The sequence below is a fragment of the Pleurodeles waltl genome, chromosome 6, assembly GCF_031143425.1.
Source record: "Pleurodeles waltl isolate 20211129_DDA chromosome 6, aPleWal1.hap1.20221129, whole genome shotgun sequence".
NCBI classification, from domain to species: Eukaryota; Metazoa; Chordata; class Amphibia; order Caudata; family Salamandridae; genus Pleurodeles; species Pleurodeles waltl.
Genome location: NC_090445.1, coordinates 973,304,771 through 973,321,241, shown reverse-complemented (window position 1 = coordinate 973,321,241; position 16,471 = coordinate 973,304,771). Strand labels below are relative to the sequence as shown.

Genomic DNA, 16,471 nt, shown 5'->3' with positions numbered 1-16,471 from the left:
ACGGAAAGGGTGAAACCACTAACCTGCACAGATGAGCTGCAACCACTATCATCACTTTCGTGAACACCCGAGGGGCGCTGGTAAGGCTGAAGAGGAGCACGGTGAACTGAAGGTGCTCGTGATCTACCACAAACCGCAAGAACCACCTGCGGGCAGGCGGTATGCAAATGAGGAAATAGGCATCCTGCAAGTCCAATGCTACCATCCAGTCTCCAGGGCAAACAGGACCTGAGCTAGAGTTAGCATTTTCAACTTCTTGAGGAAGAGATTGAGGGACTGGAGATGTAAGATTGGCCTTCGCCCTATGTCCTTTTTTGGGCACCAGAAAGCAGCGGGAGTAACAGCCATAACATACTTCTGGCGCAGGGACCCTCTCTATGGCTCCCTTGGCTAAGACAGCTGTGACTTCCTCACGGAGAAGTGCCAAATGATCCTCCGACAGATGAACGAATGATGATGGCATGGTTGGAGGGGAAGTCTTGAATGGGAGATAATAGCCTCTTCGGGACCACACCCACCTGTCAGTGGTCTTGGATTCAGAGTGGGAAAGGTTATAGCGGATCCGGACGCCAACCACTCCCGGATGTTCAAATGGGCTAAGAAAGCTTGGAGGCCGTGGAGGGGTTGGGGATGGACTGGGTGGACCACTGGCTCCCTGATCCACGAGCATGTGGGTTCCCGCATCCGTGGCTGCGCAGAGGCTGTGAAGCATGCGCTGGTTCGTGGCCAGGTGGAAATGAATGCAGCTGGGTGCCCCTTCCGTAGCCACGAAAGGAGTGAAAAGCGGACTGTGGGGGTGAGGAGCAGGTACGAGGCCAACGGACCGAGCCAAAGCCTGGGAACCCTTAAAGCGCTCGAGCGCAGAGTCTGCTTTGTCTCCGAGGAGACGGGTGCTATCAAAGGGCATGTCCATTAAAGATTGCTGGACATTCCCTGAAAAGCCAGACATGCTTAACCAGGCGTGGTGCCTCAAGGCCACTGTTGAAGCAACCGATCGACCTAGTGAGTCGGACATATCCAGTCCACAAAGAATCATGAACTTTGCTGCATCTCTCCCATCAGTTACAGATTGGGAGAGACCGCCTGAGCCTCCTCTGGGACTCAAGGCATCACTCGCATGACCGTATCCCAGAAAGTAAAGGAGTACTGGCCCAAAAGGTATGCAGTGTTCATGGAGCGCAGTACTGGACTGGTGGAAGAAAACGTTTTCTTCCTAAAGTTATCCAGTATTTTTGATTCTCTATCCGGGGGAACGAAAGGGAATGCGCCAGAAGAAGCCAGGATCGCAAGGCTCTCAGGTGTAGGATGTTGTGTCAGGAATTTTGGGTCAGTGTAGGCTGATGGCAGTGGGCAATCGTCCTATTCACAGGAGCCCCAGTGCTGGGTTTGGATAAGGTACCCAGTAGAAAGTCCATAAGGGCTTCATTAAAGGATAGGAGGGGTTTTGAACTGGAAGCCCAAGGCAGAAGCACCTTGGTCAGGAGGTTAGTTCTGACCTCCACAGAAGGAAGCTTGAGGTCCAAAACCTCAGCAGCCCTTCTTACCACCCTGGAATATGAAGCTCCCTCCTCCATAGCCACGGTAGGCAGAGAAAGTATGCCAGTGTCAGGAGAGATATCTAGTCTGCTAGCTTTGCCCAAATCCTGAACCCAATCCATGTCAATGTCAAGCTGGTACTCTAAAGGGTCCAGCGACCCCTCTACTCTATCATCATAACCACACCAATAGAAAGAAGAATCTGAATCAGCCCCGGGTCCTGGAGAGCCCATGGAAAACAGAATTGGCACTGGAGTAAGGCCAGTCTGGATCGTCAGCGGTAAGTATAGGATTGCAGGCCAAACCGGCGTCAAGAGCATCAACGTCTGTCCTGACACCAGGGAAGGTCACGTTGGCATGACCGAAGTCAATAGAGATCCAAGAGCGGATCCAGTGGTGTCCCACGGAGCTGAGGCCAAAGCCGCCGTGAGGGGGATCTTATTGCCTCTCCTGGGCCTGAAGGCGTCTAGGACGGGTAGGTCTGCCAAAGAAGAGGTGAATGGCCTCATAGAACTCTTTCAACTGGGCAGCAGTGGCACCGACTTCCAGCAAGTCGGAGAGGCGCAGAGCCGACACAGATGCAGGCTCCAAAGGCAGAGGGCCCAGAGTGTTGATGCTCTTCCCAAGTCAAGTTGTCAGAGAGACGGGGTGAAGCCGAAGACCTTTTGGTCTTCTTTGACTTTTTCCCTTGTGACCCGGTTGTCCAGAGGCCTTGGACGAAGAGGAGTGGTGATGACTCCGCGAGCGGTCTCATGACCTTCCTCTCGAACGGGCCCAGGACTGACGCAGAGTTGGTGCCGGGCTCTCATGAGCTTCAAGGACATACATTCACAGCATGACTTTAGGTTGTTGTCGCACTCCAGACACCAAAGGCAGACGAGATGCAGATCCGTCACCGACATTATTCTGAGACAGGAGTCTCAGGCTTTAAAACCGGTTTTCCGGGACATCCCTCGACGCATCCAAAATTCGTCAAAAAGTATTTGACAAAAGTGTTGCAGTTATTAGAAAAATGACTAGGGGTAGCTCTTCTCTTGGATCTGCGCGTAGGCTGGCGCGGAACAAAAAGAACTGACTTCAGCGCGCAGGGTGGGACCTATATACAACTAATATGTCTTCACGGTGACCACAACACCAATGGAGTCAACCGACACCCTCTGATGGCGCTCAGAGGTACTGCTCAAAGAAAAACCTCTGTATCCAGTCCGATGTCTTGATGAAATTCTAAGGTAAGGAATCTGCAACTAAAATTCTCTATCAGATAAGGAAGTATGTTGGAGGAAACAGCAAACATTTATGGTGCAAGGACTGTTGGTAAGATATGGGAAGGACATGATAAAGGGCGGCTCTGGACCTATCAGTACCATGTTTACTTATTTAAAGTTAATTCATGTACTGGAGTTCTGTATGAGGAAATTCTAATTAATTTAACAGGCAGCCCTACTAAAGCAAGAGTTACCAATCAGTTCAAAAGGTCCTTAAAAGGTGACACACCACTGATTAAAAAAAATATTTAGAAAAATAAATCTGTTATGCTGAAATGCATCACCAAAACAGATCAGTCGATGGGGAACTGATATGCATAGATCCAGGACAATAACTGAGATAGTTATTTTTTTCTAAAATAATAACAAAGATTAGTACTCTTACCACTGGCTGCAACCGCATTTGTTCTTTTGCCTTGCGCAACTCTTTACGAACTTTGTATATCTGGTGTTGTGTGTTCTGCTTATCCAACTTTTCGTTTTCCAGCTCAGACGTACATATCTGAATCTTAAAACAAATTCAAACAAAACATGTTCTGTAACTGACGAAAAGAATACTTACAATGCATTGTATTATCAAATATTGCACAAACCTAAAAAATGAAATAAAAAGAAGACATTTACATTTCACTTGAAGATAAATCCTCGTGACAAAAACCCCCACTGAGGTTGAAATGTTGAAATAAATATACGAATCTCAGCTTCTGAAATTGGCATGCATTTAATAAATCATACCAAACATCTTTTTCAGCAGCTTTCTTGCTATAATGAATATATTAAATTAACATGGATGAAAAGAACATGCCATACAGGTAACACCATATAGTTGTAATTATACAAAGCCACTTTCCTTGTCCAATTAAGAAGAATTTTGCTATGTTTTCATGCCTTCTATGTGGTTAGCATCTGATTAATGGAAAGGGGATAAAAGCATGGTCCATTTTGGGATGTAGGAAAGTAGCCTCTTTCTTGTTTGGTTGCCCCCCACTTTTGGCCTGTTTCTCAGGGCGTTTGACTGTGTTCACTGGGATCGTGCTAACCAGGACCCCAGTGACTGTGCTCACTCCTCTAAATTTGGTTGCTGGTAAACTTTTCTCCTCACAACTGGCATACTGGTGCCCCCATGTAAGTCCCTAGTATATGGTACCTAGGTACCCAGGGCATTGGGGTTCCAGGGGATCCCTATGGGCAGCAGGAGTTATTCTGCCACCCATAGGGAACCCATGCAAAGGCTTCTGCAGGCCTGCCATTGCAGTCTGTGTGAACTGGGTGCACGCACGCGGTTTCACTACAGGTCACTGCACCAGGTCACTGTAAGTCACCCCTATGGTAGGCCCTCTCAGCCCAGAGGGCGGGGTGCAGGTACCTGTGTGTGAAGGCACCCCGGCACTAGCAGAGGTGTCCCCATGAACTCCAGCTCCATTTTACTGGACTTTACAGGGACAGCTACAGAATGGTAACTCTGAAGCTGGGCATGTTTGGTATCAAACATGTCCGAATCATACCCCAATACTGTTGCAAGTATTGGAAGTATGATTCCATGCACTCTGGGGGCTCCTTAGAGGACCCCCAGCATTGCTACCACCAGTCTTACAGGGTATTTCCGGGCATCCCAGCTGCTGCCACCCCTCAGACAGGTTTCTGCCCTCCTACTGCTTGATATGATCAAGCCCAGGAAGGCAGGACAAAGGATTACCTTTGGGAGAGGAGGTAACACCCTCTCCCTTTGGAAATAGGTGCGACTGGCTTGGGAGGGGTATCCTCCCCAAGCCACTGGTTTTGCTTTGAAGAGCACATTTTGTGCCCCCGTGCATAAACCAGTCCACACCAGTTCAGGGGCCCCCATTCCCTGCTCTGGCACGAAACTGGACAGTGGAAAGGGGAGTGACCACTCCCCTGTCCATCACCACCCTAGAGGTGGTGCCCAGAGCTCCTCCTTATAGGGTCCCTGGGTTCTGCCATCTTGTTTCCAAGGTTGACAGGGAACTCTAGGAGCATCCGAGTGGGCAGGCGGGTGACGTCAGAGGCACCCTCTGATAGGTAGTTACCTGGTTAGGTGACCAAGCTCCCTCTTTGGGCTATATAGGGTCTTCCTCAGGGGTGTGTCCTCAGATTCGGCTTGCAAGACTCCAGCAGGACTCATCTGCAACTTCTGCTTCGACTTTTAGCCTCAGGAATCGCCATTGGACCCTCCAGGAACCTACAAGCTGCAGATCCATGAGGAAGACTCTTCTGCAACACTGTATCTGGAATTCCTGCCAGCTTTGCAACATTTCCCCATCTGTGCATCCTAAGAAGACTACAACACTTCAGCCTGCACAAGAAGAACTAATCTCCCTTGGGATGAAGGCATCACTCACATATAACTACAGGCATCGACGACCGGCTGCGTGGATCTCACCTCATCCTGAGTGGCGTGGGTCCTGCATCATGGGTGGTGGTCCGGAGAGTCTCCCTTGGTCCTCTCTAAGTTGCACTTTGGTGGAGGTAAATCCTTTCTACTCCATGCAAGACAGTACCCCCCATGCACCACTTCCTTTGCAGCTGCCAAGGCTTATTGCTTCATCTCCACAGGGAACTTCAGGTGATGTTTAGCTCCAGACCCCAGCACTCCCTCCTGCAGCTTCTCGACCTCTGCATGGTACTCCAGTGACGTGGGAGTAACATCTGTGGTGCTGCGTGGGCTGCTTCTGCGACTTCTGTGTCCCTGTCTTGTGGGTGCTGCCTCAGCTCCTGTAGGTCTTCTGCGACGCAAAGGGTCCCCTGTGACTACCGCTCCTGGGTAGAGTCCTCCTGGAGCTTGGCTGGTCCCCAGCAGCACCCCCTTTCCTCCAAACAAGAGTTTGCCTTTGCCAAGGCTTGTTGGTGGAAATCTGTCACAGACACCCATCTGCAATCCAGCTTCCAGTGTGGAACACCTTTTGTATGAATGAGGAACTCTTCTCCAACTTCTGTACTGCACTGCTAACCAGTCTTCCTTCTTTGTCGACCAACTCCAAAAGCTACCTCTGGGTGGGTAGCATCGCCTACTTCCCCTGGACTCCAGACACTTCTGGACTTGGTCCCCTCTCTCCACAGGTCTCCATCTTCAGTTTTCCACTGCTAGTTATTTGCAGGCTGTTCTGGGTGTCTTCATTTTCTTCTTTTCATCCTTTGGGGTGGTTTGGGGGAAATCCAGTGTTTTACCCTTGCATTCCTGGTCGCTGGGGGGGGGGGAGGGGGGCTGCCTGTGTGGTATATAGATATATAGTGTATTTACTTACCTCCTGTTGGAGGGCTGCCTCTCTAGTATTTCCCGATACTGTTTTCCAAAAATAAAATACCTTTATTTTTGTACAACCAAATGTTTTCTTTCATGTGTGTAAGTACTGTGTGACTGTAGTGGTATTGCATGAGCTTTGCATGTCTCCTAGATAAGCCTTGGCTGCTCATCCACAGCTACCTCTAGAGAGCCTGGCCTTTAGACACTGCTTACCTTCACTGACAGGGTATACCTGGCATAAGGTGTAAGTACCATTGGTACACACCACACACCACACACCAGGCCAGCTTCCTATAAGGAGTCAACTGTAGAGCCCAGCAGCATGAAGAATAGTTGAAACACTTCCACTATAAAGCCTAAATGTGTTTCTTCTGGGATGAAGCAGCACAGATCATCATAACACTACTTTTATGCATACCGCAACTAGGCTTTTACTAAAAGCCCTGCAACTTTAGTGTCAATACTGCATCAGAATCGTGGATACTCGTTTTTTTCCAGATGCAGGGATTTTGAAAGCAGCTCCAGGTAATACAATAGTAATAAGCAGTTTCTCGAGGACTTCACAAAATTAAATTTGATTTGTGTCAGACACGATAAAAGTATTTGGGCACCACACTCCCAAGGTCGGTCAATATTTGCTGAACATGAACATAGATTGTTGGACATAGGCCTTTTTAGGGGATTTCCTGAAACTTTGTCTCTTCCTCCCAGCTTTTTGCTGACTTGTGTGGCCTTATCACTCTTGGCACACCCCACAGGATATTGGGGCAAGGATTAGGACGTTTTGCAGTACGCTATTTCATTTTTGCAGAACTTTATTTTAGTGACATTTAATAGTTAGGACCTGATAAAAAGGGAATCGGCAAGAAAAAACATGGTGTATGCTTTCCGAATCACACCACTTTTCTGGCCATCATCCATGCTCTAGTATCATCCTCCAAGATTTAAGGACAAAGCCTTAACCTTTGATGTCAGGAGAAGATACCCATCCGAGCACTGAATTGCACAGAATGAATACCAAAAATACATCTGGGATCAATCCCGGCTTTCTGCTACACCAAACTGTGTTATCTTAGGCAAATACTCTATTTAATTGAGCCTCCAGTTTGTTTCTTGCCACATATGAGAACACCTTCAAATATGTGAATTCAGAACGCTCACCATACAATTAACTCTATAATGTTTGTTATTATCTATAATGTTGCTTCATCTATAAAAAGAATCCAGACTACCTATAGTAAACGAACGACATCTGATTTGCCACTTAGTTAACCAATAGCATTGTACTGGTATTTTCTTAGAGTTTTCAGAAGATGAGCACAAGCTTTTCATCTGTACTGAGTTCTACTATTATTATGATTTTTTCATTACTCCTCGAGAGGACAGAGGAATGTGTGAAGCGAGGAGTAAATAATAAAAAATAATTTAAAAAAACTTAAAATGTACCAGACATTACTGGGAAAGAATTGTTTTCCTCTTCTGGAAAATCTTAAGTAAATAGTGATAAAGGCCTGGCGCCTTCACTTTCCCCACAGTCCTTGAAGCAACTCCAGGAGCAAGGAGGAGGTGAAGGAAGAAGAGCAGAGGAAGGCCACTTTACCTTATTTAGAGCACATATTGGGAGAGTGGGCAAGCAGCAATAAGACATGATGTTCTGCTGCCGTGGAATGTTATAGCGTGCTGTGTTCAGAGCCAAAAGGCAATTTAACAACAAATAACTCAGGGAAGAGAAACGTTGGTTATTTTTCACGGCAGCCCCACGTTAAATTGCAGACTTTGTACATGTTGGCCAATTTCGTGGTAAATTGCGATACACGAAAAGCTGGGGGGATCTGTCTGTGCACTTTCCCTCTGTACTACAGGGGGAAAGTGTGTACGCCCTTCCTACTCATGCCAGGAAGAGGCGCTTACCTGACTGGTTGAGGTGCCGTACCCAGGAGTGCCCTGTAAAAAGGTACACCACATACCCGGGGCGGGTACGGCCCTGGCCACTAGTGGGAGTGTGCCACCCATCAGAGTAACCAACATGTATTAGGCCTGGTATTGCAGGCCTGTGGAGGAGCAGGTGTGCCTACGCTCAGGGTGGCATTTTCCCCACAGGGGTCAGCCCCGGGTAGGCCTTCCGTTACCCCCTCGAGTACCCCCTGGAGGGCTGGAGCAGGTGGTAGGCAGAAGACAGGGCGGGGACGCAAGGGAGCCCCATGGCCCGGTAGAGGAGACCCACCATGTGGGTTTCCCTACAGAGGCGATTGACTCTTTACTGAGGTTTTGCTGATCTTCTCTGAGTGGCCTTAGGCCCTGGGCAATTTCCCACTGTAAGTGCAGTAAGAAAGAGTATGTACGGCCTCCTTACATAAGTTAGGAAGGGGTGCATAACAGAATGTGCCCACTTGCACATTGGTGTTTGTAGAAAGCTGCCCTGGTGTGTGGTGAGCACCTATGGTGTTATCACCTTATACTAGGCCCAGTTATCCCCTATTGGTGAGGTGTAGTCAGTGTCTAAGAAGCCAGGCTCTCTAGAGGTAGCTGTGGATGAGCAGTCAAGACTTATCTAGGAGACATGCAAAGCTCATGCAATACCACTGTAGTCACACAGCACTTACACACATGAAAGAACCACACAGTGTTACAAAAATAAAGGTACTTTATTATGTTAACACAAATACCAAAATACTATATGGGCAATGCCGCATATGGAGTAAGTAAACACACTATATGTACATTAGAAGTCAGAAATTAGCATAGAACGCAATACAAAACCGGTGGGAAGGGCACAAACCATATACACAGTAAGTACATGAATTGCCCCCCAGTGACCAGGAGAAGAGAGAGTGCCTGGTTCTCCCCAAACCCTTCAAAAGGACTTCAGGAAAGGATAATGCAAGACCCAGACAATACTGTTTAAACCAAAGCTGGATCCTAGTGGAGGAAGACCTGGAAAGGAAGGGGACCAAGTCCAGTTCACGTTGGTGTCCGGTGGTGGCAGAAGCCACTACCCACCATTCTGTGGATGTAGGACCAGGTCGACAGGGGACGAAGACGGTCAGTAGTGCAGCACTGAAGCAGCTGAAGAGTTCTTGAAGTGATGCAGTCGACGTCCCATGCCGGAAGAAGTATTGCAGTCGGTCATTGGTGTGGAAAAACCACCAACAAGCCTTGGCAAAGACAGATGTCGTTGGAGAAGAAATGCTGGGCTGCCAGGGACCAGCAAGGTCCAATAGGACTCAACCCACAGAGGGTAGTCCCGGGTGACCCTTAGCAGTGACGAGAGTCACAGGAAGAGGAGGCATCCCCCACAGGCAGCAAGCACAGGAGTCAAAGTGAAGCCCATGCAGCACACCTAGAAAGGAGTCCCACGTTGCTGGAGAAGCATGCAGACGGCTGAGCATCGCAGGGAAGAGTGCTGGGGCTACATGGAGCCTGAAGATCCCTAGCAGGAGATATCAACAAGCCTTGGTAGCTGCAAGAGAAGCGGTGCATGAGGGTACTGTCCTGCATGGAGAGGCAAGTACTTAGTCTCCAAAGTTGAACATTTGGCAGAGAGGACCAAGGGGACCACTCCAGACCACCACATGTGATGCAGGATCCACTCAGCTCTGGAGGAGAGGGGATCCACATGCAGCTCTGGAGGAGAGGGGATCCACATGCAGCCGGTCGTCATTGCAGTAGGTACCTGCGGATGCAGGGGAGGGACTCCTTCACTCCAAGGGAGATTTCTTCTTGCTTCTTGTGCAGATTGAGGACTTGTCGTCCTCAGCGGATGCACAGCTGGGGAAATGTTGCAGTTGCTGGAAGGAGCTGTGGAAACAATGGGGACAGCAGTCGTTGCTGTGGATGCAGACTGGAGGTTCCTGGAGGGTCCAGTTGCAGTTCCAGTGGCCAGAAGATTAAATAAACGATGTAGAGGAGTCCTGCTGGAATCTTGCATGTCAAATCGGATGACCCACCCAAGAGGGAGACTCCAAATAGCCTTGGAACGGGGATTGGTCACCTAGCAAGGTGACCACCTATCAGGAGAGGGCTGTTATGTCACCTGCCTGACCTGGCCACTCAGATGCTCCCAGAGACCTCTGCCCACCTTGGATTCAAGATGGTAGACATCAAATAGCCACCTGGAAGAGATATGTGTCGTCCCCCCTCCCCCCCAACTCCCTGGGGTGGTGATGGACAGTGGAGTGGTTACTCACCTTTCCATTGTCCAGTTTCCTGCAAGAGCAGGGACTGGAGGTCCCTGGACCGGTGCAGACCGGTTTTTGCAAGGTTGGCACCAAATATGCAGTTCAAAGCATACCAGTGGCTTGGAGAGGCTACCTCTCCCAAGCCATGAAACACCTATTTCCAAGGGAGAGGGGGTTAGCTTCCTCTCCCACAGGAAATCCTTTGTTCTGCCTTCCTCTGCTTGAGCTGGTCAAGCAGCAGGAGGGCACTAACCCATCTGCGGGGTGGAAGCACCGTGGGCTGCCCAGTAAATGTCAGAAAGCTGGCAGGAGCTATGCTGGGGGTCCTCTAAGGAGCCCCCAGAGTGCATGGAATCATACAACCGATACTGCCAACCTTATTGGGGTATGATTCCGACATGTTTGATAGCAAACATGCTCAGGTCCGGAGTTACCATTATGTACCTGTGTACAGTACGTGCGTAAAATGGCGTCTCCACACTTACGAAGTCCAGGAAAATGGAGCTTGAGTTCGTAGGAGCACCTCTGCTCATGCAGGGGTGCCCTCACACACAGGTACCAGCACCTTGTCCTATGGGTTAGGAAGGCCTACCATAAGGGTGACTTACAGTGACCTGAAGTGAAAGGGTGCATGCACCCTTTCATGCAAGCTGCAATGGCAGGCCTGCAGACATTTTAAATGCCCCCCCATGGGTGGCATAATACATGCTGCAGCCCATAGGGAAGCCCTGGTGCCCCAATGCCCTGAAGACCTAGGAAATATATACTAGGGACTTATATGGGGGCACCAGTATGCCAAATGTGGAGTGTGTGAAGTCTCAGGAAACCAAATTTAGGAGGATAGCGCAGAGTCACTAACCATGTCAAAAAGAGGCTACTTTCGTACAGTGATTTAATGTATATACTGACTCTGGCATGGCTTGCGTATATGTGCACTATTGCACATTAGTGGTTTCATGTATATACTGAGCCTAGCATGGCCTACGAGTATGTGCACACCTGCACATTGGCGTTTTCATGTATATACTGAGTCTGACATGGCTTGCCTATTTGTGCACACTTGCACATTGGCATTTTCATGTATATACTGAGCTTGGCATGGCTTGCCAGTATGTGCATACTTGCACATTAGGATTTTTATATATGTACAGAGCCTGACACAGCAGGCCTGCATGGACTCACTTGCACCCTTGTAGGGTTCTCAAAGCTTGTGTCCAGCCTGCCCCTGTAGGCTTGTGCGTGTGCCAGGGAACTTGTGCACATGGAGTGAAGAGTACCCATTTGTTTTTACTGCCATCGAGAGCTGTTCTGCCCATAAGATAATATGGGGAAAAAGTTTACAATTGATCCTAGCTGCAATAGTGGTTTGCAGTGGAGCAGCCTCATCTTGTTTACTATCATTAGATTCCCAATGACAACCCCTTTTCAATGGTAAAGGTGGTTTTGTCAGTAATACCTTGGAAATGCCACTTCAAGAAAGTAGGCATTTCCATGTTCTAAAATCCCTTTTCTGTGCCTTTTCAATTCAAGCTTCATTTCACTGGGGAAAAACACATTTGTGCATTCTCCAGTGACCGTTATAAAACTTGGTGTTGAACCTGGCCCTCTTTAGCAGGGTCACCCCCAAACGTTTTGCGTCCTTCCTCCTATTTTTCCTGACCTGTTTTTGTCGGCTTTTGAACTCTGAGCACTTTACCACTGCTAACCAGTGCTAAAGTGCATATGCTCTCTGTGTAAATTGTACTGTTAATAGGTTTATCCACAATTGGCATATTTGATTTACTAGTAAGTCCCTAGTAGAGTGCACTAGAAGTGCCAGGACCTGTAAATCAAATGCTACTAGAGGGCCTGCAGCACTGGTTGTGCCACCCACATAAGTAGCCCTGTAATCATGTCTCAGACCTGCCACTGCAGTGTCTGTGTGTGCAGATTTAGATTGTAAATCCCCACTTGCCAGGCCTAACCCTTCCTTTTTGCTACATAAAAGACACCCCTAAGGTAGGCCCTAGGTAGCCCCATGGGCAGGGTGCAGTGTATGGTTAAGGTAGGACATATACTAATGTGTTTTATATGTCCTGACAGTAAAATACTGCCAAATTCGGTTCCCACAGTTGCAAGGCCTATCTCTCTCATAGGTTAACCTGGGGGCTGCCTTTAAACATGATTAAAGAGTAGATTCCCTTTGGGAGCAGAGAGACATGTGGAGTTTGGGACCTCTGAACTCACAATTTAAATATACATCTTTTAGTAAAGTTGGTTTTAAGATTGTATGTTTGAAACTGCCACTTTTAAAAAGTGGGCATTTTCTTGCTTGAACCATGTTTATGACTCTTCCTTTTTGTGGATTCTCTGTCTGGGCTAGTTTGACAGTTGGGCTGTTGGCACCTCTCTCCAGACAGTGACACAAAGGGGGCTGGGGTGCCGCCTGCATACCCTGATGAGCCATGTGTGCTGGGAGGGAGGGGAGGAGTGGCACTCGCGCCTGAAAGGGCTGTGCCTGCCCTCACACAATGCAGACTCCAACCCACTGGTGTGTGTCTGGGGCATGGCCTGGGCAAGGCAGGATATCACAAACAAGTGAGACTTTTCCTTTGAAGTAAGCCTACTTCAAAGGCCAAAATGGGTATATATTTTTTCTAAACACTGCGTGGTGTTTTTTTGTGGTGCTATATTGTGGTATTGTATGATTTATTGCACAAATACTTCACACATTGCCTTCTAAATTAAGCCTGATTGCTCAGTCCCAAGCTAGCAGAGGGTGGGCAAAGGATACTTTGGATTGTGTGTGACTTACCCTGACTAGACTGGTGTCTAGCAGTACCACTCCTAGTGAGGGGTGCACCGAGCTATTTCGAAAGGGCTATATTTATCAGTATGTATACATGGCTGCTATCGTTGGGAACCGGAATACATCCTACAACTGTTTTATATTGAATTGGGGTGATCGTTGGGGTAGGTCTCATGCTGCCAACGCGGTAGTGACGCATGTGGGTACGGGAAGGAAAGTACTATTTTTGTCACATGTACATACTGCTGATTTCGTATTAACACTGTTGGGCCTCGCACTATTAGTGATATTTCTGAATGTGATTTATGCCCAGATGTACATGATGTTCATGTGGTGTTCTTTTGCGTGTGTCGAATACAAACTTTATTTACATACACCTCGTGTGAAGTCTTGTTTGTGATGCGCAGTGTACTTATTGTGTGTGGTCGTGCTGTGCCAATTCTTTACACATTGCCTCTGTGATAAGCCTGACTGCTCTGTGCCAAGCTACCCAAGGGTGTGCACGGGTTATACAGTGAGTGTAATCACCCACTCCTGACGTGAGTGGTAGGTTCTGCCTGGCTAGGGCCTCGCCTTAGCCAACCAGAACGTGCTTCCTCCAACATGGAACCAATGTTACAGAGACAACAGCAAGACATTTAGTGGTGGGAATCCCTGAACCTACAACTCGGCCCAAGAAAAGGGTTGTTATAATAACGATTTTCACAAACTTGTTGTTGGTCATCCCTAACATCTCATTCACAAACCTCACAAGAACAACATGAAATTGATATACATAACTTTTGTGTGTATAAGCGGGAGAGGGTGGGTTGGTAGCCTGGGACCATTATTTTGACGTCACTCAGTCCGAGAGTTTCTGCCTGCATGACTGTTGAAAAATTAAACCTGGAGCAGTTGTGCGAGCAAATATTGCAAGTTGTTTGTTTGTGCACCTCAGAAATACTACTTTATTCACCATTCTAAAGCATGAAACTTATAATGGAGGGGGAGTAATTGCTCACTATGGTATTGAAATTGTAGTGCACAATAACTGCACTAAGTGAGCAACCTACTAGTAATAAGAGCCTACGGATCAGAGCCATTGATTCCACTTTGGATAGTAGTTGTTGAATGCATGACTGTAGCTTTGTGGCCCCATGTTTGCCAAAAACAATTGGAGAACAGACATACAAACTAAGCCAATACATTTCTCGCTTATAAACATGGTTTGCTTTCGGCTGTCTGAAGGAGAGAGGGAAAGAAAAAAAAAAAAAAACAGACAAGTTAGGTGAGTTTGGACCCCACTAAAATGTGTAAATTGTGCTGTAAAAAAAACCCTAACGGCCTGATTTAGAACCTGGTGGACGGGTTACTCAGTCACAACAGTGATGGATGGCCCATCCCACGAAATCTAAATCCTATTATATTCAATGGGATTTAGATTTTGGCGGACGGGACATCCGTCACTGTTGTGAAGAATAACCCTTTTGCCAAGTTCTAAATCAGAGCTTAAGTTTGGTCTTTTAGACAGTGACAGTTCTACATTTCTAATCATATTGGCTCTTCATTTGTTTCACTCTTAAACTACCAATGAAACCCTGTCTCTGACAAGAGATATAATCAGAAGGCTGAAATCAGATGTTATTGGAAATAATGCCGGACCATTTACAAGAAAATGCATGCGAGTAGTTTAGAATACCCACCCTTACATTTATGGACGCAAAGCAAGGTATTGTGGAATATTATTTCAGAGGAATAAAACATGTAGGGCAGAAAATATGCAGAGTTGATCTAAAAACTGTTTGCAACAGAATTAGCTAGAGAATCAAATAAATCCACTCTAGGGAATTGCAACAATAATCTCCTGGAATCTGCTGAATTCTGAATATGTGGGGGTGACATGGATAACTTCACACTAATGTGTGTGGGTTGTAAATGGATTAATGCTTTCTAGGATGACCGCTAAAGGAGGGCTTTATTTGATCACTGGGACCAGTTTGACCATTACAAAAGTTAACAATGTTTTTTATCAGCACAGATTAAAGTAATCTCATTTACCTAGAGTCATTATAGCAGCTGAATAATTATCACCCGGAAAGCAAATATTGAAAAAACGACTGCGGCATGACGCAAGTAATACATCAGACGTGGCCACGTTTAAGAACAAAACATTGACATCCTTCATGACCCTCTCGAACCTGTACCTGGATCTCTACAGCGCATAACACCAGCAGCAAATGAGGAATGTACATTCAGTCTTTGCAAGAGAGTATCACAAGAAAAAACACCAGGCACTTACAAGCACACAAAGCATTTCTAGAAGGGCAAGGAGGCTTGTTTGGTATTGGCCAGATTCTACCAAATGAGTAATCCTTCTAACTCTATTCACCTATTTCCTCTTTCTTACAGGGGACAACACAACGTACCTCAGAGCACGTGAGACTTGGACCGAACATTCAACGTTATGCTATGTATGTCTATGAAAACAAGTAGGCTACTGCTCATTTATTCCACTATACTAATATTTTATTAAACTCTTAATAAAGCTGCTAACTGACTTTATTTAGATGTGGTGGGAGTGGTTTCCCAACTTCTAAACTTGAAGTCAGTTTCTGCCATTTGCACAGATCGACTATGGAGAAGATGATAAAGGTGGCCCCATTGCTTCTCCGCCATTGTTGGACAGAAAGGCTGTCAAGCAGGGATTGGAAGTGTAGCTTTATGTCCATTCTGCATTAAGGGTTTTTTTTGTTTGTTTTTTTAAGACTGTTGTTACAAGGGTCAAAGAGTGGACTGACAATGTCTAAGCTTTCCGTGATGAAAATCTAAAGAGGTAGGTTGAGTACAGGAATGACTTACCAGAGTTGCTGATACCAAACAGGAAATCTCAAATGTACTCAAATTAAAGAGTTGAAAGAGCTATCTTAAATGGAAGAGAGATCTTTGGATTCTGAGACTAGGCAATTCAAACAAAATCTACCCCCCATCCAATTGGAAAGTGGTTAATAAGCCCCTGCAGAGAACAAACATGCCAGAAGACCAGGTGCACTGCCATTTTAGAACAACTGATGCCACAGGTCACTTCCCACCCAATCTGGGAGAAAGCTGGGCCCGAAGGGCATTGGAAACAGAAGACGTAGACATGGCCAATCAAGGGGCATGTTGGAGAGGCATACCAAATGTCCCATTTCATTGTTAAAAAAAACCTTCAGTATCCCCGTTTCTGCCCTTGCCACTACGTGACAAATGAATCACAAAGTCGCGAAGGTTTGTGGGCCGAATATACAAAATTAACATCACAATAAATGCGTTTCTGTTCCTTGAATTTCCCCACCCATAAATGTGGCACAGGTTGGCAAGGGAGGGTCAGTGGGTGGAGCGTTAACCAAGAGACGTACGTAGATCACAAATTAAAATCCCAGCAGTCTAATTAGTCCTTCACTCTTCCGAGATTAATGACATG

At 46.9% G+C, this 16,471-nt stretch overlaps 1 protein-coding gene across 7 annotated transcripts in view; it reads right to left on the bottom strand.

Annotated features, from left to right (window-relative positions):
- The window catches only part of CEP55 (centrosomal protein 55), a 209,241-nt gene that overhangs the window by 25,344 nt on the left and 167,426 nt on the right, over positions 1-16,471 (bottom strand). For all 7 annotated transcript variants that reach the window (XM_069239827.1, XM_069239828.1, XM_069239833.1 and 4 more), the window contains one exon: positions 3,187-3,309. In XM_069239827.1, coding sequence (XP_069095928.1) covers positions 3,187-3,309 — 123 coding nt within the window. The remainder of the gene's footprint in view (positions 1-3,186; positions 3,310-16,471) is intronic.